Source organism: Amblyomma maculatum, chromosome 11, assembly GCF_055883805.1.
Source record: "Amblyomma maculatum isolate TAMU_Amacu chromosome 11, ASM5588380v1, whole genome shotgun sequence".
NCBI classification, from domain to species: domain Eukaryota; kingdom Metazoa; phylum Arthropoda; class Arachnida; order Ixodida; family Ixodidae; genus Amblyomma; species Amblyomma maculatum.
In genome coordinates, this window is record NC_139354.1 from 133,031,096 (window position 1) to 133,058,366 (window position 27,271).

Below are 27,271 nucleotides of genomic sequence, written 5' to 3' on the forward strand. Positions count from 1 at the left end.
TTGTTTCCTATAAATTAACCTTTCATAGCACTCCGCTTGTGTGGGGTTACAGCCAACCTGATTCAGAGCCAATTTTTCTGAAGCAGTCAAGGTCGCACACTTGTTTTGACTGAGAAGTGTTGCTCCATCTTCCTCTGCTGCATTTATAACATAGGGATGTCCGAGGAACCGACTACAGATCACTTTCTCTTCTTCTGTGATTCCTCCGATGGCAATCAAGTTCTCAAGCTGCTGCGTCATCACCACACGCTCAGCAATTTGATGAGGAAGGCCACGAGCAGCTGTCACCGATTTTACTAGTATGCCATTGCCTCCCACGAAAACGAAGGCAGAATGGGCCTATAAAGGTCCTAAATTTCGAACACTGTTGGCCAAGTGCAGGAGCTGATGCACATTAAACGTTGCAGCTGTTACACCATAAAACGTCTGGCAAAGTACCACAAATGTGTACAGGAGGGACTCTGAAAAAAAAAACAGTATAAACAGTGGCACTGTAATACAAGCAAGCAAGCAAGCATACACCAGCATGTATACTACTTCAATAATCTTCAATAAACTGTTAGAATAACTAATTTATCTTAAATTTCTGCACACAAGTAAACTTTTTTTTTACAAATAAAATATTCTGTAATTAGGGGGCCAACATTATTGCCCCCATGTTACCGGCAGCTTATGTGAGTGGTTGAAGGCAGTGTAAAAGTTTTTTCTGGTGAGCAAGGGCTGCGAGTTGAGGGACAGACTTCTTTCCAGAGTTAAATTATATGTGTCAGTATACTGCGATTACTTATCACTGGCTCAAAATTGAGGAATATATGCTTTTCTCCTTCTGGTGTTAAGTTGTTAAAACACGTTGCCATCCTTGAGAGTGTTTCATATGATGAAAGTAAAAAATTATGGTACATAGTCGACTCAAAGCACATCGTTTTTTTTTTTCACAATCGCTAAGCTCGAAGTGACAAGTGTGCTTAGATTCGAAAAATCTGTAATGCACCCCCCCCCCCCCCCTCTTTCTTCTTACGTCGATACCTTGACAAGACAGGCGTGAAAAATACAATATTATTTTGAAAACATGCTTGGCAAATATCCTCAGCAAACGTGATTACAGTTTCCTTTAACTTCAACTTGTTGCAGCCCTCTTCAGACTTATTCCAAAATCAATTATGGTGGTTAACAGCTGGCACCAAAAACAAAGCAAAGCTGTGCTGGCCTGCACCGCCTCAAAACCTGCCGAGATGAGTTGAATGGCGGTTAATTCCAGGCTATGCCGTTGTGAGCCATCACGAGGCTTTTGGTAATATATATACCAAATTTTAAGAAACCATGATTTTCTTCGTAACTGTGACTGCACAACATAGCACATCAATTCACCACTTTGTAAATGTGCTGTCCCACAGGAAGGCCTGCCCTAGCAAAAGCTTTCAAAATATTTTAACTGGCTTATATGCACAAAAATGTTGCTCTGATTAGTCGGCTACAGCACAGAAGCATACATACATGTATGGAACACAGAAACCATTAAATGGTATTTACCAGCAGTCTTAAGTATGCGAACTAAACCTGAAGAGTGCATCTCCCTCCTTATTACCATAGGAAGCAGACCGACTGGCCTTTATCAGAGAGCACACCAGGGTCAAAACCAAAAAACACACATTCTCCCTCTTCACGTGCCACCTGGTATGCCAGAATGAAAGGAGCCAACAGTCTGCAGCTCCAAGGTGAACATAGGGGATATCTTTTGTTTTAAACTTTTTGCAGTTGATTTTGACCAGAATTAGCCCTGCAATAATTTTATGGAGAAAGATAATTAAATACAAAGTGGAAGGAAAAACAATGTGCTGATGGTGCAAGAAGAACCCATGACCTCCGAATGCCGCATCCAGTGCTCTTCCAATTGACCTACATTGACAGGTGTCCAACCTTCCACTTTCTTGAGTATTTATGTTGACTGTAGCCGAACCATGAGAGTGTTTATCAGTGCCACCCTCTCCATAGCGGCGGACGTGGAACGCCCTGTGATACCGCAAGCGTGTGACACGTGATCATTAGGGAGGGCGGAAGCTCTACGAGAGCCCTCTTGCGCAACCTTTTTTTTCTCCAGACTGCCAGAACCGAGGTCCTCGCAAGCTATTAAGCAGAAAATTGAAGGGAAAATAAGGGGCACATTGTTATACATTGAAAGCGGCCAGTTCCCACCACTGACACATTGTTTTTCCTTCCACTTTGTATTTAAATATCCTTCTTCCTAAATTTATTATAGGACTAGTTCTGATCAATATCAACTACAAAAAGTATTTAAAAAAAACGATATTTCCTATGTTTATCTTGGGCTTGCAGACTGTTGGCTCCTTTCATTGTTCATAACGAGTCCCTCATTTTCCCTTCAATTTTCTAACTTGCCAGGTGGCATATGTACTGCTCGATGTAAGGCTCTGCCTCCAAAAAGTGAGAAACCTTTCTTTTCAAAACATATATATTTCTAAAAAACACATGCCCTGTAAGAGCCACTATACTGAAATTGCAGCACGTTTGCATCCACTATTCCTAAAGGCCCAGCATCATGAAAAAAAGCCTTGCTAGAAAAATAGTACAAGAGTTAAAGAAACCAGTCATTTCACACGTTTATGTAGGTCATGGGAGCTAGTTCCAAGGTGTTTTTGAAAAAAGGAAGTAAGGAAAATTGACTATTTTTTCTTACTGCATATGACAAAGCATGAAAGAGTGACGCACTGTGTAAGCCAGATTATCTTAGCCTTTTGTGTTCCAAAGATAGCTGTAAGTCTACAAGTAAAGTCATACAAAATGCTCTGTATGGTTCAATTATTTGTGCTTAGCGCTGAAAAGACTGACAAGATGTGAGCAGCAAGGTAGAAGTAGACAGACTACAAGATTAAGATCACAATGTCTTCATTACATTACCTGCATGATCTATCTGCTGGGCAGACAATGCTTCTCTGAGCAGAATGTGCACAGCTTCTGACAACTTGGCAAGATGTCTCCAGTACTCTGGTGGAATGAGGTCCACAAGGCAGGGATGGGCATAGAACAAAATCCAGTGCTTCCATTCCGATCCTTTCCAGCGCATCCTGTCCTCAATCCGCAGATGAAGGCGAGTAATGCAGTGAGGCGGCTGCATACTCAGTAACCACTCATTGACCTCCCTCATGCATGATGGGCTACCTGCATACATAAAAAAGCACCATAGTTTTCATTATCTAGCTTAAAAGCACTGTTTCCATAACTGTAATGGAATCTCATTTGCATTCTACATTTTTTTTTCGCAATAGATTTAATTACATAGAGATGTTATCTTGCAGTGCACGTCATGTCAGAACTGAAACTACTCACTAAAACTAATTTAGACAAGATTCCTTCTCGCAGCGGCTGGGAAATCAAAATGCCTATACGCTGTTTTACAAGCTGTTTGCAGCACAACAAAAAGCACAGGTGATCTCGAGCAATCAGGAGAAAATGCACAAGATCATGCTGCTACAATCTGCTGCATCCAAGCACTACAGCCTGTCCATGTATGGTGTGGTTGGTTGGTTTGTGCGGTTTAATGTTTCAAAGCGACTCGGGCTATGAGAGATGCTGTAGTGGAGGGCTCCGGAAATCTCAGCCACCTGGAGCCTTTAAGATGTGCTAATATTATGCAGCACACGGGCGCTTTTGAAAAGCGGCTGCCGCGGCCGGGATTCGATCCTGCATCTTTGGGCACAGCAGTCATAACCATCGAACCCCCGGGGGGGGGGGGGGGAGTGGCAGGTGTGTGCCTGTGTCCAATAGGACACAAGTGAGGGACCTATGCAAATTAACTTTCAGTGGAATATTCATGGTTCAAGCCAGCCTGATGGTGGTTGCATGCAGTGTGGCTTGGTTAATGCATTCAGTCATTGCATAATCAGGATCGCGCATATTTTGTTACATAGAGTTGAAACTACTAGACAGCATTAGAATGAACACAGCGGAAAACCACGAAACCACAGAAAAGAAGCACAGACACGAGCGTGTCTGTGCTTTTCTGTCATGCCGTGGTTTCGCGCTGTTTTTATTACAAATCATTACCGAACTAACCCAACAAGCCTCCCTTTTACATGACAGGAACATTCTCCAGTAATAGCTAATACCGAATTTTTGTTTTGGACATGACCTAGCTTAACCAACATAATTTTTTCATTGCATTTCTTTGAACTTTCTACATTTCATAGCTCTAAAACCAATACTTATTTTCAATATTTGCAGTCCTTGAAGACAGTATAATAACAGATATTATACTGACTGTAATAGCAACAAGACAGATATTGCTGAAAAGTTTAATATACATTTTCACAGTGTGTTTTCCACACCTGCAGATAATTTTGTAACTCTTGTTTCTTGTTCACAGCCCATACATGATCTTGTGTCTCAACTTGGTGTGTTTGCAATGTTGTTGAAGCTTAAAACAAAAGCAAGTCCTGACCCTGATAATTTACCTAAATCTTTTTAACATCGTTATGCTGAAATGATTTCTCACTTTCTTACGATCATTTTTCGAGCTTCTCTCTTGTCTTCAAGTCTGCCTTCTGACTGGTGGGTTGCCCGTGTAGTACCCATACTTAAGAAAGGTGATGCCGCATTGTTTAATAATTATCGCCCCATATCGTTGACCTCTTCCTGCTGCAAACCTCTTGAACATATTATAGCTAATTACATAAAAACCTTTCTTGACGACAACACCATATTATCGCCATTCCAGCACGGACTTCGGAAAGTCTTTTCCACAGTCACCCAGCTTACGTCTGTCATTCACGATTTTGCTCAGGTTCTTGACCATCCCGGCCAAGTAGACGTGATATTTCTAGATTTTAAGAAAGCCTTTGATTTAGTTCCGCACAGTAAACTTATCCATAAACTAGAAACAATTGGTCTCCCTTCATTTATTATTAACTGGGTTTCAGCTTATTTATCCGACCGATTTCAATATGTCAGTATCGATGGTCACTGTTCCAGCCAACTTCCAGTAACCTCCGGTGTCCCGCAGGGCAGTGTACTTGGGCCTCTACTCTTTCTTATCTATATTAATGATATTACCGACGTCATTGCTCACCCTGTTCAAATTAGATTGTTTGGCGATGATTGTGCTTTGTATAATGAAATTAATGTTCCAGGCGACCAGATTTTACTTAATTCTAACTTATATAGTATTAGCGAATGGTGTAATAAATGGGGAATGGAATTAAATGCTGACAAGACAGTATTTATGCGGACAAAAAGAACCGCCATTCTTTTTCATACAGTCTTCCCACCCGGAACCTTTCAGAAGTCGAAGATTACAGATACCTCGGTGTAACACTAACGAATAAACTCAGCTGGAACAAACATATTGACACTGTATGCTCATCTTCTTTCCGTAACCTTTGTTTTCTTAGACACAAGTTAAAACAAGCTCCTTCCGACGTCAAACAGCTAGCATATAACACCATGATTAGATCTAAACTTGAGTACGCGTGCACTGTTTGGGATCCACACACTAAAACTAACAGTAATGTTCTCGAAAGAATTCAACGCAAGGCTGTTCGGTTTATATTTTCTAAATATCGCAGCACTGACTCACCATCTACCCTAATGCTTCAACATAACATACAGTCCCTTGAATCTCGGCGCAGAATACACAGGCTAAAATTCCTCTTTCTACTAAAAAATAATAAATTATCAGTGGCTCCTGATTTGTATCTTAAACCGGCATTGTCTAGGGCAACAAGAAATACGCACACCAAATCACTAACACCTTACTTTGCCAGAACTAACATTTTCAAATTTTCTTTTTTCCCGCGCACCATAACCGAATGGAATAACCTGCCATTATCATCCCTTCAGGACTTTGATTCCTAAGAAAAGGCCGTGCATGGATTTGCTGTCTTGCTTGTACTCGTGTATATTTTATGTTCATGTTTTTGCACTTTATGCTTTTCTGTTTTCTTTTGGAATTATTGCCCCTCCCCTCCTGCCAGGACCCTTCACTGGGTCTGCAGTATGAATAAATAAATAAATAAATAAATAAATAAATAAATAAATAAATAAATAAATAAATAAATAAATAAATAAATAAGTGTGAGTGACAGAATGCATAGTCAGAATATGAGAACATACCAACATAAAACCTTTCAGAGCAGTTTGCTGTGTTGAACAGCGCCTCAGTTATCGGCCTGGAGACGCCTTGCAGCACGCAGTGCATGTATTCCACACTCACACCTGCCAGAAGGTTGAAACCTGAAATATAAAGTACAACACAAGTAAACACTAAGATGAAATCATGTTGAACTTCAACATGGCTTATATCTCTGTCACATGTGCAATCTCAATGTCCCTTGAGTGAATAGCTATTGAAATGTTCGAGGGCTATGCAGATGCACCTGCTGCCACTGGGCGAATTTCAATTATCATTGAGTTGTGAGCGTATAATCCGATAGTAGATGATGCTAGTGGTGTCAGCATGGAGTAAAATATCTGATGTGAAGCAGATTAAAAAGAGGTGAAAGGCATACCAAGACCTGTTCTTATTTGAAAGCTGTTATGAGAATGATATTGAAATACTTCAAGTTCCTAAAACCCACAGGCAGTGATGGTGGAATGATAACAGAGCAACGATTCGCACTCAAGCTTCAAACATTTGGGGTACATTCATTTTGCACTAGCAAAGCAGCCACGACTAAGTGTTCATCTTTGCAGCGTTCGTAGTTGCTCTCATTGTCAAGGGTTCGACAGAAACCTGTCTGGCGAGGGGCATAGTGGCAGAAGAAAACTTACGCTCGCCAAGCACAGGAGAAAAAAAAGAATGTTGCTCTCATTGTAGTACTTGTGCGCCTCTTGGTTTCAGTTGTCATAAAACACGTTCAAAGGGGAGCATTAGCGAAGAACTGCAGCACACCGTCGAAGAACCTCGGTTTGTTTAAGCCTGATCACCACACGTTCTGTAATGTGATCCTTCTGACTGCCAAACAGAAACTAGTTTATGAGTTCAGGTATAGTGGTAGCGCACAAGGACACACACTGCGGGTAGGTGGACAGGACATACGCTGGACTTGCAACTGAAATTTATCCCGGAAAGGACACATTTATAAATGTCATTTTTTTCCTTTCCCCCTTCCTCCTTCACTCGCTCCACTGGTGCCACCTTGAGCTACAGTCGCGTCAAATGTGATAAAAGTCACTGAAAAACGTCACATTTACAAATTGCACTGAAGTGATTAAATTCGATAACCCTGAAATGCAAAGGTGACAAAGAACATGAGGAATATGGTATGAAAAAGACCTTACAAAACAAAATATATAAACACGGAATAAAAACCGTAGTGGCGGAAGAAATCTCAAAAGGCGATGTGAAGGCTAAAACTGACCTGTGTAAAGGCAGGCTGAGGTGACATTAGATAAAACAGGCAATACAACCATGAATTGATAAAAAAACCTACACCGTGACAAACTGAGCAACAATAAGAGCAAGCGTTCCAACACATGCAAAGAAGAACCACTAAAACCCTCGACCCAACCACAGGTACAAGCCTTAGGGCAGAGGAAATGAGGGATGGGAGAAAATTGCCCGCCAGATAGTAACAAGGGCTAAGACGAAATATCAACTACTGTGTGATGGGAAAAAAACCTCCATAATTTTTGATAGCCACTATACCTTTATAGAAATTCCCATTCCTTATTACTGTCCTCGACAGTAATAAAGAATGGGAATTTCTAGAAAGATTCCAATGGTCACTCGTGAACCTGAAAACTTGTGTGGCAGCGGTCAATCCCCATCAAGTTTGCTGTCTGCCGACTCAATGGGCACTGCAACTGCCCATGTGACAACTAATGTATTACTTATACAGATATGATCATCCACACATTGACAGAGTGATACAAATTCTTCATAAGCTATCATTATAAACAATGTCCATAAAACTGACAATTTCTAGTTTTTGCAAGTGATGTCATTTTTAGTTTCAAACATGAGGAGTCTCAATTATATTACTTTCAGCACTTGACCAGCACATTATATCAAAGTAAATGATTACACAGTAGCAAGAATGAATGCCATAGAGCAAAGGTTCTCGAACTGCTTTCTGCGGGCTGCTCTCTTGGGTTCCACAAGCTCCCACTGGGCTTCCTCCTCCCTCTCCCATGCCCACTGCCCCTGTCCCATTTCTTGAAACCTATTTCAAAGCATTAGATGTTATTATTATAGCTTGTTCCTTAGTTTCATGTCATCAGCGAAAGAACTGCATGCCTGCATTGGGGTTGCTTGAAGCAAAAAAGTTTCAAATCCCTGCTATAAAGAAATATGTGAAAAAGTGATTGTAATTTTATGGCCGAGAAAAGACTCGCTTTAATGGCGCCTAATCAAAATGCAAAAGTGTAAGTGACATCGATGTAATAGATCAAGCCGCATCTAGCTCCACAGAATTGATCCCTGGTGATGTTTTAAGCAACCTACAAATAACTGCCGTGCATTTTCTTACTCTCATAAAAAAGAGACTGAATGCTAGGTCTTGCCATAATTGTAACAGATTCAGAAGATTACGCTAATTAAGATAACTTAGGCACGCAAAAAGTGCCTAGTTCCTATTTATGTTCCAAATAGGCTGCTGCGTGCCTAATGGTAGAAATGAGCTTCAATTCTTTTCAACTGCAGTATAAGGAAAAACTAAACTAAGCAAACTAATTATCAGAGGGAATGGAATCAGAGTTCTGAGCCAGGTAGAGTGAAAAATGTCAGTAGCTAAATATGCTCCACGTCTAGAATATCTTCGCGCACCTTACCCTGCAGATTCATAAGTGCAGATGGTCCCTTATAACCATTCACAATGCTGTGTGAGCCATATGCAAGGTACATATCTCTCATCACTAGATTTTGCTTTCGTGATGCACCTGCCAGGCTGATGTACCGCATACTTCCTGAGGATTGAACAAAAACAAGAAAAAACAATGGCTGCAAATCTCACACACTGTAAAAGCAAAGTAATGAGGGGTCAGCACTCAAAGCATTTGCTAACACTGCTGTTCTGTTGGGGATCCCAAGAGGGGCAATATAAGCTGCCCCCTTTTGTGTTCCAAATACCCAAACTTCCATCAAAACAAGGTAGTAATGGCCTAGTTCATGCAAGGAAAGTTTCCACATCTACGACTATGTGTCTGTACATATGCCATTTTGTTAAGCTACTGGATTGCACTGCACTGGCAGGTTTATGTCATTAGAAGTGAACATCTATATGAAAGTTAGAATTGTCAGTAACACTACCATGAGATTGAAAAGGAACTGATGAGTATAATACCTTGATGGGCTATTTTAAAAATTTTGGTGTACAAGTCTCCAAAATGTTGGTTGCGCGCAGTAAACGTGCCATTGCATGTCGATTATATCAGAGGAGCTGCATGCACACGCTGTTTTCATCCACACATAAAAATATTGCAGTGGCATACGGCTCATGTTACTTGATACAGTTCATTTAAAATATAATTATTGTTCCTATAAAAGTTAAATCACAGATACGTGCTGGCATTTCCATCATATTAGTGGAGAACAGTTCACACCTACCTTCGTGATGTGTTGCTGTGGTAAGACACCAGGGGCAGCGATGAATCCCATTGAACTGCACCATGTTCAAAACAGCAGCACGCGCTGGTGCATCAACTGTGCAGCACAACACAAAGGCTCTGGAGCGGTGCACCGAAGTTCCATTTTTCCAAATAATTGGTTGCATTGAATTGAGCCCACTGACAAATATGTTTAAAAACTCCTGCATGTCAGGGTGTGTTTTACCGAAGCACAGTCCAGCTAGAGCAGGGTTCTGAAAACGAACTGCTGGCGGCAGATCGTTCAGGATAAATTGAAATGGCCACACTGACGTTTTGGAGGATTTGAACGCTGGACTTCCATCTGTGTTTATTGTCAGTGTCAAGTCATCATGTCACACATCTTCGTCTTTGCACAGTTCTTCAAAACACAATCCAGTTGTGATGTCAGTCACTACATCCGACCTTTTGCTTCTCGTGTGCAGCCCTTCTTCAAGGCTCTGTTTTGTTCTTTCAATAAGTAAGGCTAACTGTTTTTCTGGGTCCAATGTAACGAAGTACGAACCTTGGGTCTGTGTTTTGGACACCGGTTCTCTCATTCAACAATGTGAACATATCGCTTCACCACCGCATGTAGTCATAAAAACTTTGCATACGCTGCAAATATACCACGACTGACCCAGGTTGTTTTTTCTCGCCGACGACCGCTTCCGGAACCCGTATTTGTTGTGTGGCAAAGCATCAGTTTCTGCGATATTGTTGATAAGCGCGCAGAGGTCTCCCAAGGACACCCAAGTAAGGCCATGAGCCACTGAAAATGGCATGGCCATTGCAATTGCCCTGCCTTCGATGTGCCGAGGTTGGGCACCTTTTCTGAGCTAAATGCAGCGAACGCTGCTCCAAGCAATTCTTAATTCTTCAGTGAAGCTGTCCATACGCGGATAATCTTCACCCACGGAGCTATCTGCTGCGACGTCCGAATATCGAGGCGCTTCGTCGTCGCCACCTACTGAGTCAGTGGCCTGGTTGCAGTAAGTAGGGGCACGACTGTTCGCAACCGATGGAGCGCTATCACTATCGTTACAAGGTCCGGGAAATGTAGCGATCTGACCTTGCTGCGAAGTCTGCGCTGTTGGCAAATCGGCCTTCCTTTCACGCCTGTAAAATGTCGTTTTGGCCACGCAGAACTGTTCTCCATCTTTACTGCGATGCAAAAAATCTTTGCGTCGTTTCTTTTCAACGCTTGCCATGATGTATGGCAGCGCTTTCCGTATCGGCTACTATCGGCAGGATGACCAGCGCCACAACAAAAACTTTTTGAACTGTTCGCATGCCACAAAGCAGACACAAGGAGGATATATAACACTGAGCAGACGCAAGCTATATGGCAGCACACTGGCAGACACGCTGAATTATTCACGCCCGACCAGTGGTAGAGACATATGATACGAGGTGTTTCTTGGCTGTAAAAAAGTAGCCAGCGCCGCTTTACTGCTACTACCACTACCACTAGTGATAATAATAATAATAATAATAATAATAATAATAATAATAATAATAATAATAATAATAATAATAATAATAATAATAATAATAATAATAATAATAATAATAATAATATTAATAATAATAATAATAATAATAATATCAAAAACAATAACATAAAATAGGTATTAACTCATACAGAATGCAAAATAAAGGGGCAGATAAGCTCGAGTCGTAAAGTATTCAGGCATCAATTTTAATTTCTTCACAGGAAAGGAATTCAAGCGCGCGCATTGTCACACTTGCTTGTTCTGTGGACAGCTGACCCGTGCCGAAGGGAAGGGTGGACGGTGGGAGTGGTTTTTGTGGTTTTGTGGGGTTTAACGTCCCAAAGCGACTAAGGCTATGAGAGACGCCGTAGTGGAGGACTCCGGATATTTCGACCACCTGGGGTTCTTTAACATGCACTGAGATCGCACAGCACACGGATGCCACTCCGTTTCGCCTCCATCGAAACGCAACCCCCGAGGTTGGGTTCGAACCCGGGTATTCCGGCAGTGTAGTCGGGTGTCTTACCACTGCACCACCCCGGCGGGGCGGACGGTGGCAGTGAAAGCGAAAGCGGAAAGAGATATAGTGGAGGGCTCCGGACTAATTTCGGCCACCTGATCTTTAAGTGCACTGATCATAGGGTTTACAAGTATGAACTTCATTGTCGCTGACAAAAAGTAGCATACTCGTGTCGGGTTAAGCCGCTCGCGTCACAGGTTTTGCGCTGGCCCGAACCAGATATTGTTATAGTGACTCCAAACCAGCCGTACGGAACTTCGGAATGGGCCGTCTGTCGGCTGCCGCCAGGAATATCCTTAAAAGCTACCGTGATCTATTCCAAGGTACGACGATAGAACTGGTATGTGTTCCGGCCACTCGGGCAATCCCGGGAACGAGAAGGCTCACGATATGCCCGAGGTTTCGTCGGCCGGGCGGTGAGTACCTCGTTTCCCGCGGGCGCGAATGAGGGCTTGCTCTCGTTCCCTGATAACTCGCCATTTTAGCCTGGGAAGGCGCATCTTTCCTACCCCACATATATCCTCATATATCCCCAACGTTTGCCTTGGACTCGTAGTCTGTTAGATCCTTAAAAATTCTATAATAACAAGCCCCTCATTTCCCTTCAATTGTCTGCATATTGTCACGTAGGGCTTGCAAGGTCGACGACAAAAATTAAGGGTCGATGATTGCACTGAAGAAACTCTTTATTGGGCTGACTTGCGCCCGCAAAAGAACTAAGCAACTCGGCGGCGGCGATAGCAACAAACGTGCTCGTGGGTCGTCGGACAAAGAATGCCCGTCACACTCGTCAACGCTCAAATTAAATGCTGCACAGAACAGTCTAGATAACGTCGCAAAAAGCTACAAGCACAGGCTGGAACATTGTGGAAAGACATCCGAGTGGCCGGAACCTTCGAGACAGATCTCGGTGCATCTTGCGCTACAATAAAACTGGTAAAGGTGTGACTCGCGACATCGAGCATTAACAAACAAAGATTACGGAACTGATACGCGGTCCAGAATCAGAGTGATAAGCCTGTATGCCGGCGGCTGTTAAAAATCAACAAATACTGTTTTGAAGGTTTCGGGGCATTACTCCCCCCTTAAAAAAACATCGCCTCGATGTTCCAAAACAAAGAAACTTAAACATAAACACTGCAAAGTTTAAACACCACAGATTCTTTCACGCGCGTAATACGGCTTCAGTTGTACATAATGTACAATTTCTGGGCGTGCGCGTCGCCGTTGTGATGCTGACGTTCCGTCGGGAATTACTTCATAGTCCAGTGGTCCGACGCGGCGAAGGATTTTGTATGGCCCAAAGTCTCGACGCAACAACTTTTCACTTAATCCGCAACGGTGAATTGGTGTCCAAACCCACACTTGGTTTCCTGGATTGTACTCGGCGTGGCGTCGTCGTAAATTGTATCGTCGACTGCCGGTGCGCTGTTGGTCTTTAATACGCAGCCGTGCGAGTCATCGGGCTTCCTCTGCACGCTGCAGGTAGGCGGCGACGTCAAGGTTGTCTTCGCTGGTGTTACGTTTCTCCACCGAGAAGTGGGACAGCTGACGCGGCCACCGCATAGCAACAGGCAGAACCGCGAGCGGATCGGCCATTTCGACGCCGTTCATCGGCCGCGCAACGCTTCCTCCCGCCGACAAGTCTCAGCGTGTTCCTGTGCGTGCGTGTGTGTGCACAAGCTGGCCAAGCCTGGAGATCGAGGGAAAGTGCGTCGCCCTCTCCTGTCTGCAGGAAGTGGAGGAGATGAGGTCGGAACACCTGCGATTGAGTCATTCGTCGTGAACCAACATGTTTGGCTCTCCCTTTCCTGTGAGGGTTTACCCTTTCCCTGTGAACTGGAAAAACTATAAAAAGCAGCGGCCGACTCCGCTGGGACAGAGACTACTTTGACGCGCCGTTGTTACGACGTTAGACACCAGCTGTGTGAGAGTGTCTGTAATCTCTCCGGGTCAGCTTCACTGCCCGTTTCTTCATGATGTTGCAGTAAAGGTTGTTTCGTTAAAAGACGCCTCGTCTTTGCTGGCACCTTTGATGCCGTCCGCCGTCCACGGAGCCGCCAGGCCAACGCTACCGAGGGACGCGCGCCAAACCTAACAACTGGTAGGCAGCGGTGGGACGACCAAGCCGTAATCGTGAGCGGTGGGACGACGACGACCAAACCGTAACCGTGGTTGGAGGGACGAGCCAGGCGATACCGTCGTCCAACAACTGGTGAACAGCGGAAAGCGGAGAGACGAGGACGACCAAGCAGTGACCGTGGTCGGTGAAACGAGCCAGGCCTGACCGAAGTGCAACATCTGGTGGGAAGAGCGGAGATGTCCGAGGCGTGACTCGTGAATCAAAGCAGCTCAGCGGAAAAGGCGGGAGCAGTGCAACGAGCCCTGTGTGATGACTGGTTGCCTGCAGCGGAACGACTGCGTTGGATTCTTGGCTGCGAGGTTTGGTGAGTGCGGGACTTTCTTCTACTGAGTTTTGCCAGGCTTTTGTTAAGTAGAGAACAGAGCTGGTAATTGTGTTGTCGTTGTTGCTGGGTTAAGTGCAGCAAGGCAATAGTGGGCAGTAGAGAAGGCAGCATTCGGAACAGCCATGGGTTTGGATTTGAAGTCGTTGCGCAAACCGAAATTGCTGGAGCTTGCGGAGGAGTTGGGTCTGAATTTGTCAGACAAACTCAGAAAACTAGAAGTGTTAAAGGGTATTCTTGAGTTGGAAGCTGAAGATGACGAGCTTTTGGAATGCCTTGAGATCATTGACGAACGTCAAGAGGAACGTGAACGTAGAGAACGTCACGAGAAAGAGGAACGTGAACGTCACGAGAAAGAGATTCGTGAACGTAGAGAACGTCACGAGAAAGAGATGCGTGAACGCAGGGAACGTTTCGAGAAAGAGGACGTCCGCGTAAGGAAACTGATGCAGCTGGAGATATCAGCACATAGAATGAGCGTGGAAAGGATTAAAGCTTGCAGTGCCATTCAGTGTAACGGTTCAATACCGCGAGATGGTCCGCCACCGTTCCTCATTGCCGAGGATGTGGCCGATTATTTGGCAGACTTTGAGAATGTCTGCAGAAGTAAACGTTTCGAGCGAGATAGTTGGGCGCAGAAGTTGGTAGCTCTTCTCTCCGCTGAAGCGTCGGAAGAAATCAAGCAATTGGTTGGCGACCGCTTGAAAAATTACGATGAACTAAAAGAGTCATTGCTGATGCGATATCAGATAACGCCTCAGGATCTTCGGAAGAGATATGAGAGCGAGAAACATTGTAACGAGGCATACTTTGATTTGGCCTATCAGTTAAAAGCCGCTGTAAGCGTATGGCTAGACAGTGCGGAAGTTCGGGAGCAAAACGAACTTGCACCGGAGTGTGAGAAACAGCTTGGGGAAGCGGCCGAGCAATGTGACCGCAGTAGCGAGCCGACCGAGCCTCTAACAGAAGAGCATCGTGTTACCTTGGTCGAGACACTAGCTGAGACGGTTAGCGCAGGCTTAATCGGCGAGAAGTCCGAAGTGACGCCGTTAAGCGAGGTGAACTGCACGCCGACCCAAGTAGCTGCAGGAGATACAGTTCCATCATATGAGTGTGGGGAACTGGTAGTAACTGAACCGCCTCTCGAGTTAAAAGCAGAAGCTTATGTAGAGCGTGGCGGAGAAGCAAACCAGCTAGAAAATGACAAAATTGCGGTTTCCGAAATCAGCTGTGTCGTAGAGCAGGGCACGCAGAAAAACGAAGTGCCGATCAGCGAAACTGCGCAGCCCGCGAGTTGTGATCAGCCAGGGCAGACCGACGAGGAGTGCGCGTCCGCTGTAGAGAGCGAGACTTGCGAAGGCGACAGCGAACGACCAGAGCAGAGTCAGAATAGTTCGTGCTCCGAAACCACGCTAGGTTGTATTCGCGAAAGCAACCCCAGTGCGAACGCGGACGTGGCACACATGACCCTCACGCAATCCGAAGCGCCCCAGCTATCGAAGGAGCTTGATCGTGCGCCGGTTAACGCTGAGCGATGCGGCTCATCGGAGGACCCGTGTAACGTGAGTGGCGAGCCAGAGGAAATGCCTAGCTTGAGGGCTGGCGTAAGCGGTTGTTCGGATTTGACTGAAAGTGAGTCATGCGATGCAGCCGCGGCGCCGCCAGAGGAAATGCCTAGCTTGAGGGCTGGCGTGAGCAGTTGTTCGGACTTGTCTGAAGGTGAGTCATGCGCTGCTGGCCGCGATGCATACGCGTCACCACGTTTTGACCACTCAGACGACACCGGTGTCCTACTAGCTCCGGTTACCGCTAGCTTACCAGAGCTCGCGCCGAAAGAAAGTAGGACTAGAGTATTCAAGTCCTGCCACCGAAAAACGCGGAAAGGCAGGCGCGAGAAAGAATGCTGCCATCGTAAGGAGAGCAAACTCAAACGATTGCAGAAAGAAAGCAGAAGGCTAGTATTCCAGTGCTGCCGACGAAAAACGCGGAAAGGCAGGCGCGAGGAAGAATGCTACCATCGTAAGGAGAGCAAACTCCAAAGACTGCAAAAAGAAAGCAGAAAGCATGTGTTCCAGTACTGCCGCAGAAAAAAGCGGAAAGGCAGGCGCGAGAAAGAATGGAACAAGTTGAAGCTATCGCGAAAGAGAAAGCGACTATCCCAAAGGCAGAAATGCGCCCGTGCCCAGAAAATGCGTGACTGGTGCGCCAAGCGTAAGGAGAGGGATAGGTTGTTTAGCAAAGCTAGTGACTTATGCTCATGCGTTTCTTTGCACAGAAACAGGAAGGTACGGTTGTTCCGTGAAACGGACAGCCGAAGCTTTAGTGAAAAGGGTGATCTCAACGGTAATGCCGATGGCTTAAGTCGAAGCCCATAACTTGAGAAGAAGCCTTTATTCACTAGTTGGTGTTTTTCTTCCTGGCCTAGGATTTTAAACAGATTGCATTGTATTATTTTTGTTTGAGAATGACGTTTTTGAAAGCGCGATTTTCAAATTTGTGGACGCGTTCCAAGTGCTGCTGAGCTGCCCTTTAATGTAGATGGGGGCATAAGAGGGAAATAGTCTGGCAAAACTTAGTGAAGTTTGTGCCGTGCTTGCTGGCTGACCGGTTGAGTTTTTAGCGTGGTTGTGATGCTGTAGGTTGTCAGAAATCTCTCCTGAAGACAAGTTGCAGAGTGCCTTGGAAACCCGGACTTGCCAAGGACTTCTTCAGGCTGACTGGCTCAAGAGAAACAGAGTCGGACGACCCTGGCTAGCAGCAACATCCCGATCCCTCCGGACAGCGGATGCAGTCCCCTGCCCTTCGGGATCTCCCTTCCCCGGCGGGGCAGTCTGTTACGTTTCTCCACCGAGAAGTGGGACAGCTGACGCGGCCACCGCATAGCAACAGGCAGAACCGCGAGCGGATCGGCCATTTCGACGCCGTTCATCGGCCGCGCAACGCTTCCTCCCGCCGACAAGTCTCAGCGTGTTCCTGTGCGTGCGTGTGTGTGCACAAGCTGGCCAAGCCTGGAGATCGAGGGAAAGTGCGTCGCCCTCTCCTGTCTGCAGGAAGTGGAGGAGATGAGGTCGGAACACCTGCGATTGAGTCATTCGTCGTGAACCAAAATGTTTGGCTCTCCCTTTCCTGTGAGGGTTTACCCTTTCCCTGTGAACTGGAAAAACTATAAAAAGCAGCGGCCGACTCCGCTGGGACAGAGACTACTTTGACGCGCCGTTGTTACGACGTTAGACACCAGCTGTGTGAGAGTGTCTGTAATCTCTCCGGGTCAGCTTCACTGCCCGTTTCTTCATGATGTTGCAGTAAAGGTTGTTTCGTTAAAAGACGCCTCGTCTTTGCTGGCACCTTTGATGCCGTCCGCCGTCCACGGAGCCGCCAGGCCAACGCTACCGAGAGGCCGCGCGCCGCAGCGGTACGCTACCCCGGCGCTCGCGACCCAAACCTAACAACTGGCGTCAGCGGTGGGTTGAGCACGCGACCACCAAATGTAACACTGGTTACGTGCGGCAGCATTGCGTCGAGCGTCGTCGTGGGCTCCCTGCCATACACAGGCTTAAACGGGGTCGCTCTGGTCGTCTCCTGGACTGCCGTGTTATACGCGAAGATCACGTACGTCAAGATGGCGTCCCAGGTCTTGTGTTCAGCGTCGACGTACATAGCGATCATGTCCGCGATTGTTTTGTTCAGGCGCTCCGTAAGGCCATTGGTCTGGGGATGGTACGCAGGGTTTCGTCGATGGCTTGCGTCAACTCTGCCATAAACGCCGTTCCCCTGTCCGTGATGAGCACTTCTGGGGCGCCGTGTCGCAAGAGAATTTGTTCGACAAAAATTTGGCGACTTCTGCCGCGGTACCATTTAGAAAGTAGAAAGGCAGGCTTGAAAATCAATATGCAGAAGACTAGGGTAATGTTCAACAGCCTCGGGAAGGAACAGCAGTTTACATTAGGTAGCGAAATAAGTAGTAGGCGAATATGTCTACTTAGGACAGGTAGTAACCGCAGATCCGGACCATGAAAAGGAAATAACAAGAAGAATAAGATTGGGATGGAGCGCATTTGGCAAGCACTCGCAGATTATGACTAGCAGCTTACCGGTATCGCTCAAGAGAAAAGTATACAACAGTTGCATCTTGCCTGTACTCACCTATGAGGCTGAAACGTGGAGGCTAACCAAGAGAGTTCTACTTAAGTTGAGGACAACCCAGAGGGCTATGGAACGAAAAATGGTAGGGGTAACATTAAGAGATAGAAAGCGTGCAGAGTGGATCAGAGAAATAACTCAAGTTACCGACATTCTAGTGGAAATTAAGAAGAAGAAATGGACATGGGCAGGACATGTAGTGCGAAGAGAGGATAACCGATGGTCGCTGAGGGTAACAAACTGGATTCGAAGGGAAGGAAAGCGTAGCAGGGGGCGGCAGAAAGTTAGGTGGGCGGATGAGATTAAGAAGTTCGCAGGGGTCAAGTGGATGCAGCTAGCACAGAACCGGGTTAAGTGGAGAAATATGGGAGAGGCCTTCACCCTGCAGTGGGTATAATCAGGCTGATGATGATGATGACCTTTTGGTAGTGCTCTTGCTTTGGCGTAACGGGTAAGGTATTCAGTGGTCACGATGATCCACTTGTTACCCATAGACGAACTTGTCACCCATAGACGAAGATGGAAAGGGGCCGAGGAGATCCATCCCAATTTGATGAAAGGGCAGGATTGGGGATGGAATCTGGTTTAGTAGTCCTGCTGGTCTGATCGGCGGCGTCTTGCGTCGTTGGCACTCACGACACGTCTTCACGTAGTGGGCAACTTCGACAGGCAGTCGCGGACAGTAATACTTCTGCTGGATACGACGCAACGTGCGCGCAAATCCGAGGTGGCCTACTGTGGCCTCATCGTGCAACGCCTGTAAATTTCTTGCCGAAGGGTTTTAGGCACTACGAGAAGCTGCGCGGTCTTGTTGGGTGCGAAGTTCTTCACGAGGAGGCCATTGCTTAACGTGAAGGATGATAAATGTCGCCCGAACATACCAGGAGGGGAAGCGGTCTTTCCTTCCAAGTAATCGGCTAGCGCTTTCGGCTCAGGGTCTGATTGCTGTTGTTCTGCGAAACTGCTGGCGCTTACAGGTCCCAAAAAGGCGTCGTCGTCATCGTCCGTCGGGGGAGCATCGACGGGAGCGCGGGATAAAAAGTCTGAGTCGGAATACTTCCGGCCCGACTTATAAACTACAGTCATGTCAAATTCTTGAAGTCGTAGGGTCCATCTGGCGAGGCGGCCGGAATGATCTTTCAAATTACCCAGCCAGCAGAGCGCGTGATGGTCGCTTACCACCTTGAATGGTCGGCTGCATTGGTATGGACGAAACATAGAAGTGGCCCAGATGATTGCAAGGCACTCCTTCTAGGTCGTCGAGTAATTAACTTCGGCTTTTCTGAGGGACCTGCTAGCGTAGGCGATTACTTTCTCCTGTCCGGCACTCTTCTGGACGAGAACAGCTCCTAGGCCCACACTGTTCGCGTCGGTGTGAATTTCGGTCTCGGCGTTTTCATCAAAGTGGGCAAGTATATGAGGGCATTGCAGGCGGCGCCTGAGTTCGTCGAATGCTTCTCCTTGCGGCGCTTCCCATTGAAAAGGTACGTCGGCCTTTGTAAGCTGCGTCAACGGTTCGGCGATCCGCGAAAAGTTTCTGACAAATCGTCGATAATTAGCGCACAGCCCAAGGAATCGGCGCACAGCTTTCTAGTCGGCAGGCGGTGGGAATTGTGCGATTGCAGCTGTTTTCTCCGGGTCTGGGCGAATACCGTCCTTACTAACAATGTGACCTAGGAACCGTAGTTCTTCGTAGGCGAAGTGACACTTCTCTGCTTTTAGCGTTAGTCCCGATGACTTGATGGCTTCCAGCACTGTCTGTAGTCGTTTTAGGTGGTCTTCAAAGTTTGACGAGAAGACAACAATGTCTTCCAAATATACCAAACAAATTTGCCACTTCAAGCCTGCCAGGACTGTGTCCATTACTCGTTGAAACGTTTCTGGTGCGGAGCAGTGTCCAAATGGCATCTCCTTGAACTCATAAAGGCCGTCCGGTGTGATGAATGCGGTCTTCTCGCGATCTCTTTCGTCGACCTCAATTTGCCAATATCCGCTCTTTAGGTCCATCGATGACAAGTACCTTGCATTGCAGAGCCGGTCGAGAGTGTCGTCGATGCGGGGAAGCGGGTAGACATCCTTCTTCGTTATGCTATTCAAGCGGCGGTAATCAACGCAGAAGCGAAGTGTGCTGTCTTTCTTCTTGACCAAAACGACTGGTGCCGCCCTAGGGCTGTTTGATGGCAGGATTACGTCATCACGCAGCATTTCCTCAACTTGATTGCGAATGGCCTGCCGTTCTCGCGGCGATACACGATAAGGGATTTGGCGCAGAGGTCGGTCGTGTTCGTCGGTTATAATGCGGTGCTTGTACAGTGGTGCTTGTCGTAACTTCTATGATGACTAGAAGCACTCCCTGTAGTTTCGAAGAAGACTGCGAATCTGGTTTTTCCTGCTGTGGGTCAATACTGGGTTGATGTCAAATGTGGGCTGACGGAATTGGTTCGGTGCGTCTTCCAGTGGTTGGTCGTGGAGGGCGAATACGTCTTTGAGGTCCGCTAATTCGTCGAGAAAACCGATGGTCTTGCCATTGTTGAGATGCCGGTATTCTTCAGTGAAGTTTGTTACCAGCACCTGAGCCTGTCCTCTCCGGAATTTCGCAATGCCTCTTGCGATGCCGATACCTCATTCCAAGAGCAATTGGATATTTCCTTCGACGATGCCTTCAGCGGTTTCGATTTCTGTGCTACCTACGCTGACGGTGACACTTGATCGCGGCGGCACGGTCAATTCTCCGTCGAGAACGTTTAGAGCGACGTATTGCGTCGAAGTCGTCGTAGCAGGTATGGCTTTGTCTGCAGAGAGCTTGATGAGCTTGGATAGAAGGTCGATGATAGCCCTATTTTCATTTAGGAAGTCCATGCCTAAAATCACGTCGCGGGAACACGGCTGCAAGACCACGAAGCTGGTGGGGTAAGTACGCCGATTTACGGTTACTCTTGCAGTACATCGTCCCGATGGAGTAATCAGGTTGCCACCTGCGGTGCGAATCAGCGGGCCATCCCAAGCGGTTGTAACTTTCCTGAGATGGGATGCTCACTGTCCACTGATGACTGAATAGTCAGTTCCGGTGCCTACAAGGGCAGTGACTCTTCGGCCGTCGATATCAACTTCAAGGTCACTTGTTCGCGTCCTCGCATTGCACGTGGGCCTTAGTCTCCGATCTCGGCTCCGTCGTTTCTTAAGGTCATGGTCGGGGTATACCGTTGTTACTTCGCTGGGCGGCAGTGTCTGCTTGCACTCTGGTCGTGTTGTCGTCGATGTTGTCGTGTGGAGCGGTGATGAAATGGTTGCGTCGTCGTTAGCGGTCGTCGGCTGCGGAGGATCTTCGTATTTTCGCCGTTGAGCAACCTCACCTCCAAAGGTTGCTGCCTTTAGTTTCCCCTACGTGGGCTAGGACTCCGTCCTTGCGCGTAACCGCGGCCCAGCGACGCAAATCCGGCATTGTACGGTGAAGGGGAGCGTGAGAGACGCCTTGGCGACGAGTGCTCTTTGCTGCGCAGGAAGTCGTTGATTTCCTGTGGTCGCTCGCCAGGACGAGGTCGTGGGGCGTCGACAGCGAAACCACGAAGGCCGATCCGCCTGTACGGGCAGTGACGGAGGAAGTGTCCTGCCTCACCACAATGGAAGCAGAGCGGTCGGTTGTTTGCTGTCCTCCAGGCGTCGCACATTCTGGGCTCGGGGGTCGTTGGTAGGCTTGTCGGGCGGGGACCAAGGGGCGGCTTTCGGAAGCAGGATGGTAGCGACGAGGGCTTGGGAGGTCGCGTCGGGGTGCAGGACGACATAATGCAGCTGCATAGTCCATCGCTGCTGATTCATGCTCTGGAGCCGTAGGAGTCGTCGCTTTAGAAACGCCCAGCGCCTGCTGAACTTCACGGACGACGTCCGCGAGCGTCGCCACCTGGGGTTGTTGCGATGATGGTAGCATTCGGCGGAGCTCCTCTCGCACGATCTCCCGGATGAGGTCCTGAAGGTTCTCTCCGCTTGCAGATGCGTTGGAGTATTGGGTTGAGCAGTCCGGCTGAAGTGCTCGCTCGTAGTGGCGCATCCGGGTGGCCAACGTCTTCTCGATAGTAGACGCCTACGTTTCAAATTCCGCCACGTTTTTGGCGGATTTCGGACAGGACTTGCAAAGAGCGATTCTTTGACGCCTCGCATTAAAAATTTGACTCGCTCACCTTCGGTCATGTTAGGGTCGGCGCGGCGAAAGAGGCGCTTCATCTCCTCAACGTATGCTGGGGCAGGCTTGTCAGTATGTTGAAGTCTTGACTGAAGGAGGGCCTCTGCTCTTTCCTTTCGGACGATGCTTGAGAAGGCAGTCAAAAACGCTTCCTTGAAATGGTCCCAATGCTTCATAGCTGCCTCATGATTTTCGAACCAAACTCGGGCATATCCTTGAAGAACAAAGTAGACCTGCCTGAGTTTCGCAACGTCGTTCCAGCCGTTGAATTCTGCCATATGGTCGAAAAGGTCCATCCAGTCTCCAGCATCTTCATCCGGTCGTCAATGGAAGCAGGGGGGCTCACGGGGTTGGACAAAAACAACCGGTGCTGTAGGCTGGGCCATTGTCAGCGTCGATGCCTTCCGAGATCGAATGGGGCCAGGCAGCAGACCGTGTTCAGGCTGTAGGCCTTGAAGTCGGCGGCTGGCTCGGTGACCTGTAGGCTGGTCTTCCAGGGCGACAGGAACACGGATTGGGTCTTCTCTTGAAGGATCAAAGGCAGTTCCTCCACCAGATATCACACAGTGGTGATAAGGCCGTTGACACCAAAAGAAGACACAGGCTTGATGGTACTGAAATAACTGTTTATTGGGCTGACTTGCGCCCGCAAAAGAACTTAGCAATTCGGCGGCGGCGATGGCAACAAACGTGCTCGTCGGTCGTCGGACAAAGAATGCCCGTCACACTCGTCAAAGCTCAATTTAAAGGCTACACAGAACAACCTAGATAACGTCGCAAACAGCTACCAGCACGGGCTGGAACATTGTGGAAAGACACCCCAGTGGCCGGAACCTTCGAGACAGATCTCGGTGCATCCTGCGCTACAACAAAACTGATAAAGGTGTGACTCTCGACATTGCGCATTAACAAACAAAGATTACGGAACTGATACGCGGTCCTGAATCAGAGTGATAAGCCTGTATGCCGGCGGCTGTTAAAAAACAACAAATACTGTTTTGAAGGTCTCGCGGCAATATATATATAGCCATGCGTTAGTGTCGCAATGATCGAAGCACGCACTTATTTGGCGGCGTGCATCTGGATTTCTGCGCAGCTCATGTGCCACGCGGACGACCACGCGGACACAAATGACCTAAAACTGCTTTGTTCCATTTTCCGCCCTCGTAGATATGGCGCGGCATGCTGTGAGTTAAACCTCTATAATCTGCATTGGACTTAATTGGTGACTATAATTCCAGGAATACGACATCACAGACGTGCGTCTCCGTTGTACAGCTCAATTCCACTCATGTCTGGAGAGCACCGGCCGCGGTAATTGTGCGCGAGACAGGTCTAATTGATTAAATCGGTTAAATATCGAGAGAGAGAGAGAGAGAGGTGGAAATGGACTTTATTTCTTCCAACAGAGAGCTGGTTAGGATGCATGGATGGATCGATAAACTATGCATGGACATATGTCTGGTCAGCTTATAGGCACAGGCCGAGGAGTTATTCTTGGGTCTCGGCGGCAGCCTTAGCCAGTCGAAGCTGATTTCGCATTGAAGAATGGTCGCCCAGACGGGTTTGATAATCCTTTCTATTCTGCCGGCATATTATTTTGATTCCTATAGTATAGGATCTATATAATAATGATCCTATATAATCATGCAACGTTTGCGATTGTGCATGACTGGCGAGAATCGGTATGTGAGGTGTCTCCTCAATATATCTACACTCTTAAAAAAAAGGTTGGTGAATTCACTAAGTAAATACTAACCTTTTACTTGTCCCATAGATCACTACCTTCTTAGTAACTCGAGGTAGTAAAAATACAGCTAGTGAAATTTACTACCCCAGGAAGTTAGTGAACAGTACTAGCGCCAGTTAGTAGTAGGTTAGTGAACACCAACACCTTCGTGCATTATAAATTGCCATTGATGGGTAGTGGAATATGCTACCTTCTAGCTAGCACGCAGTACTACCGCACCTAGAGATTCATACTACATAGGACGTAGTGCTTATTACAACATATACCTAGTTTTTATTATGGGCTACCATTGAAAAGGTAGTATAATGCTCAACCTTTTCTTTAGTATAAAGTACTACATGGCCTAGAGGTTCTCACTACATAGGTGCTAGTGCTTACTGCGGCAGAAACCTGGTATCAATTGCTACCTGTATGGAGCCAATATATGCATCGATAGGTAAATTATTTCTGAAAATATTGAATATCTTAATAAAGATTTGGTAAATAAAAATAATTGTATTATTCGTAATATGTGGTCAATTGCCATCGGCTTCAAGTTCGGTGCAACATTGAGCTGATCTACAAACAAGATGCTAACTAATTTTACCTTGTTCGCACCAGTCTTCAAGCAATGATGACGACAAAATTTCCGGGCAACAAATACTCACTTTATTCGTATTTAAAGACAGTGTGGCTATGCCCTTTTTAATGGCAGAAATCGCCCTGAGAGCTAATGGGCATAGTGGCGATGAGCTTCTTCGGCTGCATAAATGCTCTAGCACTGCGCAAACGTTTTCGTTGCGCGTTGAATGCCTGACATTAAATATCCAGTAGCTCTCAATGGCATGCCTGCATCCCACGATGGCGTCCAGCATTCGACCTTGATATCTTCAAACCCAGCATATATTGCGCCGGCGTCCTCAGGGTTCATTCGGACGCGCTCCAATGCTGGGCAGATGTCCTAAAATGCAACATTGAAAGTAATGAAAAATGGACTTCATAAATGAATTTATAACAAATTTATACTTACAGGCCTCACTCGGAAATGTGCCTTTCAATTCTTTCACAACCATGCAGAGGCAAAAGTTCCACCATTCAGTAGCAAAGTGATCTGCAAGTATTACAGAATTGACATATTTTAAAACCACTTCTTCAATGACAATACAAGGGAGCGATAAAGACTTAGAACTTATGAAATTAATTTTTTTTTCTTTCAAATAATGAAGTCCGCAGTTTACTGAACACGCCTAAATTCCACTGAAAATTATTACCTTTATTTCATATATATCAGTGCTTTCAGATTTACAGGCTGTTTGGTTTTGCTAAACACAAAGCAACATTCATAGAATTATGATACCACACACAGATAAAAATTTTTGGGATGGGTATTTTATACAATCATTTCCAGAGAAGAAAAGATTTACAGAGCTGACAAATACACACATAGGACAGGCACTGAATCTTTTTTTTTCGAAACACCACAATGAAACTTCTTTGAAAAAAAAAAAAGAATTCTACCTGCAGTTCAAAACATTGCTCCACCTTGTCGTGAACTGGAAATGATTTAGTCATGTAAAAACAATTGCTAGGCTAGTTGGTTCATTTCACAAAATGAAATTTAAAAAAATAAATATAGATACGCAGATATACATTTCGGGATGGATATTTTATAGAATAATTTCCAGAAAAGGAGAGATTCACAGCGCTAACAAATAGACACTTACAAATACACACACACAAGAAAGGCGCTGACTCCATCTTCTGTTTCGAAAGGACACCAAAATTAAACTTCTTAAAAAAAAAAGGAAAAAATTATGTATGCAGTTCAAAAACTTCCTACAACCTTGTCGCAAACTGGAAATGATTTAGTCAAGTAACACCAGATGCTAAGCTAGTAAGTGCCTTTCACCAAAACGAAGCTTCTTTCAAAAATATAGATACAAACACACAGGTATAAATTTTAGGATGGATATTTTACACAATCATTTCCAGAAAAGGGAAGGTTCACAGCGCTACAAAATGCACACTCACAAATAGACACACACAGGACAGGCGCTGACTCCAAACTTCTTGAAAAAAACAAACAAAAAACAAACATACGTTTCATTTTGCTGTCGTTTCGAAAAAAAAAAAAACGTTGAAGTTGGCGTCTATTCTATGTGTGTCTATGAGTGCGTACTTGCTAGCGCTGTGAATCTTTCCTTTTCTGTGAAATGCACCAACTAGCCCAGCAATTGGTTTCACTTGACTAAATCATTTCCAGTTTGTGACAAGGCTGTAGGAATGTTTTGGACTGCGTACAGATTACAGAAACATATTTCTAAAGACGCGCGTAGCTCGAGCAGATGCACTAGGATCCAATAATTGTCTACAAAACAAAGCAGAAAACCTCAGCTTATACGGTCTTGAAGTAAGTTTGTGACCAAGTGATATGTTCCCGACAAATAACAAAAATGTCAACAAAAGTTTGAATTTACTACAAACCTACAGTTTGCTACAAAAGATTCTAGGACTGCGGGTGCCAAAAAAAAATAACAAAAATGTCCACAAGGTTTGGGTTTACTACAAACCTAGAAATTACTACAAAAACACGATAGAACTGCTATGTAATCACGTGCGGAAAAACTTGATTTAGTTAGACTTGTGCAAACCTTATTTCAAAAAATAAAAAAAAAAGGACACATTGCTTCCTTCGCACGAGGCATAATTTTTACTGTGTTAGGTTCGTTTTACTTTCAGCGGTGTTTATGCTCAACAAAAACAACATTTTCACAGGACAAAGAAAGGCGACAACAGAACATGTGCTACTGTCAACTCAAAACATGTCGTTTTCGTTGAGCATAATGTTTGTTGCAAATGGCTCTACAACTTACTCTGTTCAATTTCACTTCAACAGAGTTGGCATTATTTCTACGGCATTTACTTCTTGTCAGGATCCAGAAACACTCGGCAACAATTTACTAACAATGGCGATAAATAATTACTTTTGCAATACACAGGTCTTTGCATTCCAAGCAATGAAGATGAAAACGGGCAACTTACCTCGAAGCGTACATTTTCTGCACCATCCCTAAATCGCCATCCAGCAATGCATTTATCAGATCTTCCTGCCGATGCTGCCCGCTGGCTTGAATAACTCTCTTTCGGTCTTTCCAAATCACTAGACAT

The 27,271-nt window shown here is 46.0% G+C and overlaps 1 protein-coding gene across 1 annotated transcript; it reads right to left on the reverse strand.

The window, feature by feature from the left end:
* Positions 1–339: 339 nt before the first annotated feature.
* LOC146174997 (uncharacterized) lies at positions 340–27,271 on the reverse strand. Its single transcript, XM_084585499.1, has 7 exons — positions 27,146–27,271; positions 24,953–25,064; positions 9,560–9,655; positions 8,785–8,919; positions 6,127–6,246; positions 2,917–3,177; positions 340–461 (listed from the first exon to the last, which is right to left on the reverse strand). Exons 1-7 carry the CDS (start codon positions 27,269–27,271, stop codon positions 340–342), a joined length of 972 nt encoding a protein of 323 aa, XP_084441625.1.

Coding starts and splice junctions, on each gene's coding strand:
- LOC146174997 (XM_084585499.1), bottom strand. CDS start 27,271: ATGTCTAGTGATTTGGAAAGACCGAAAGAGAGTTATTCAAGCCAGCGG. Junction 8,920..9,559: donor CACAGCAACACATCACGAAG/GTAGGTGTGAAC, acceptor TTCAATCCTCAG/GAAGTATGCGGTACATCAGC. Junction 3,178..6,126: donor CTCTGAAAGGTTTTATGTTG/GTATGTTCTCAT, acceptor TTATGTATGCAG/GTAGCCCATCATGCATGAGG.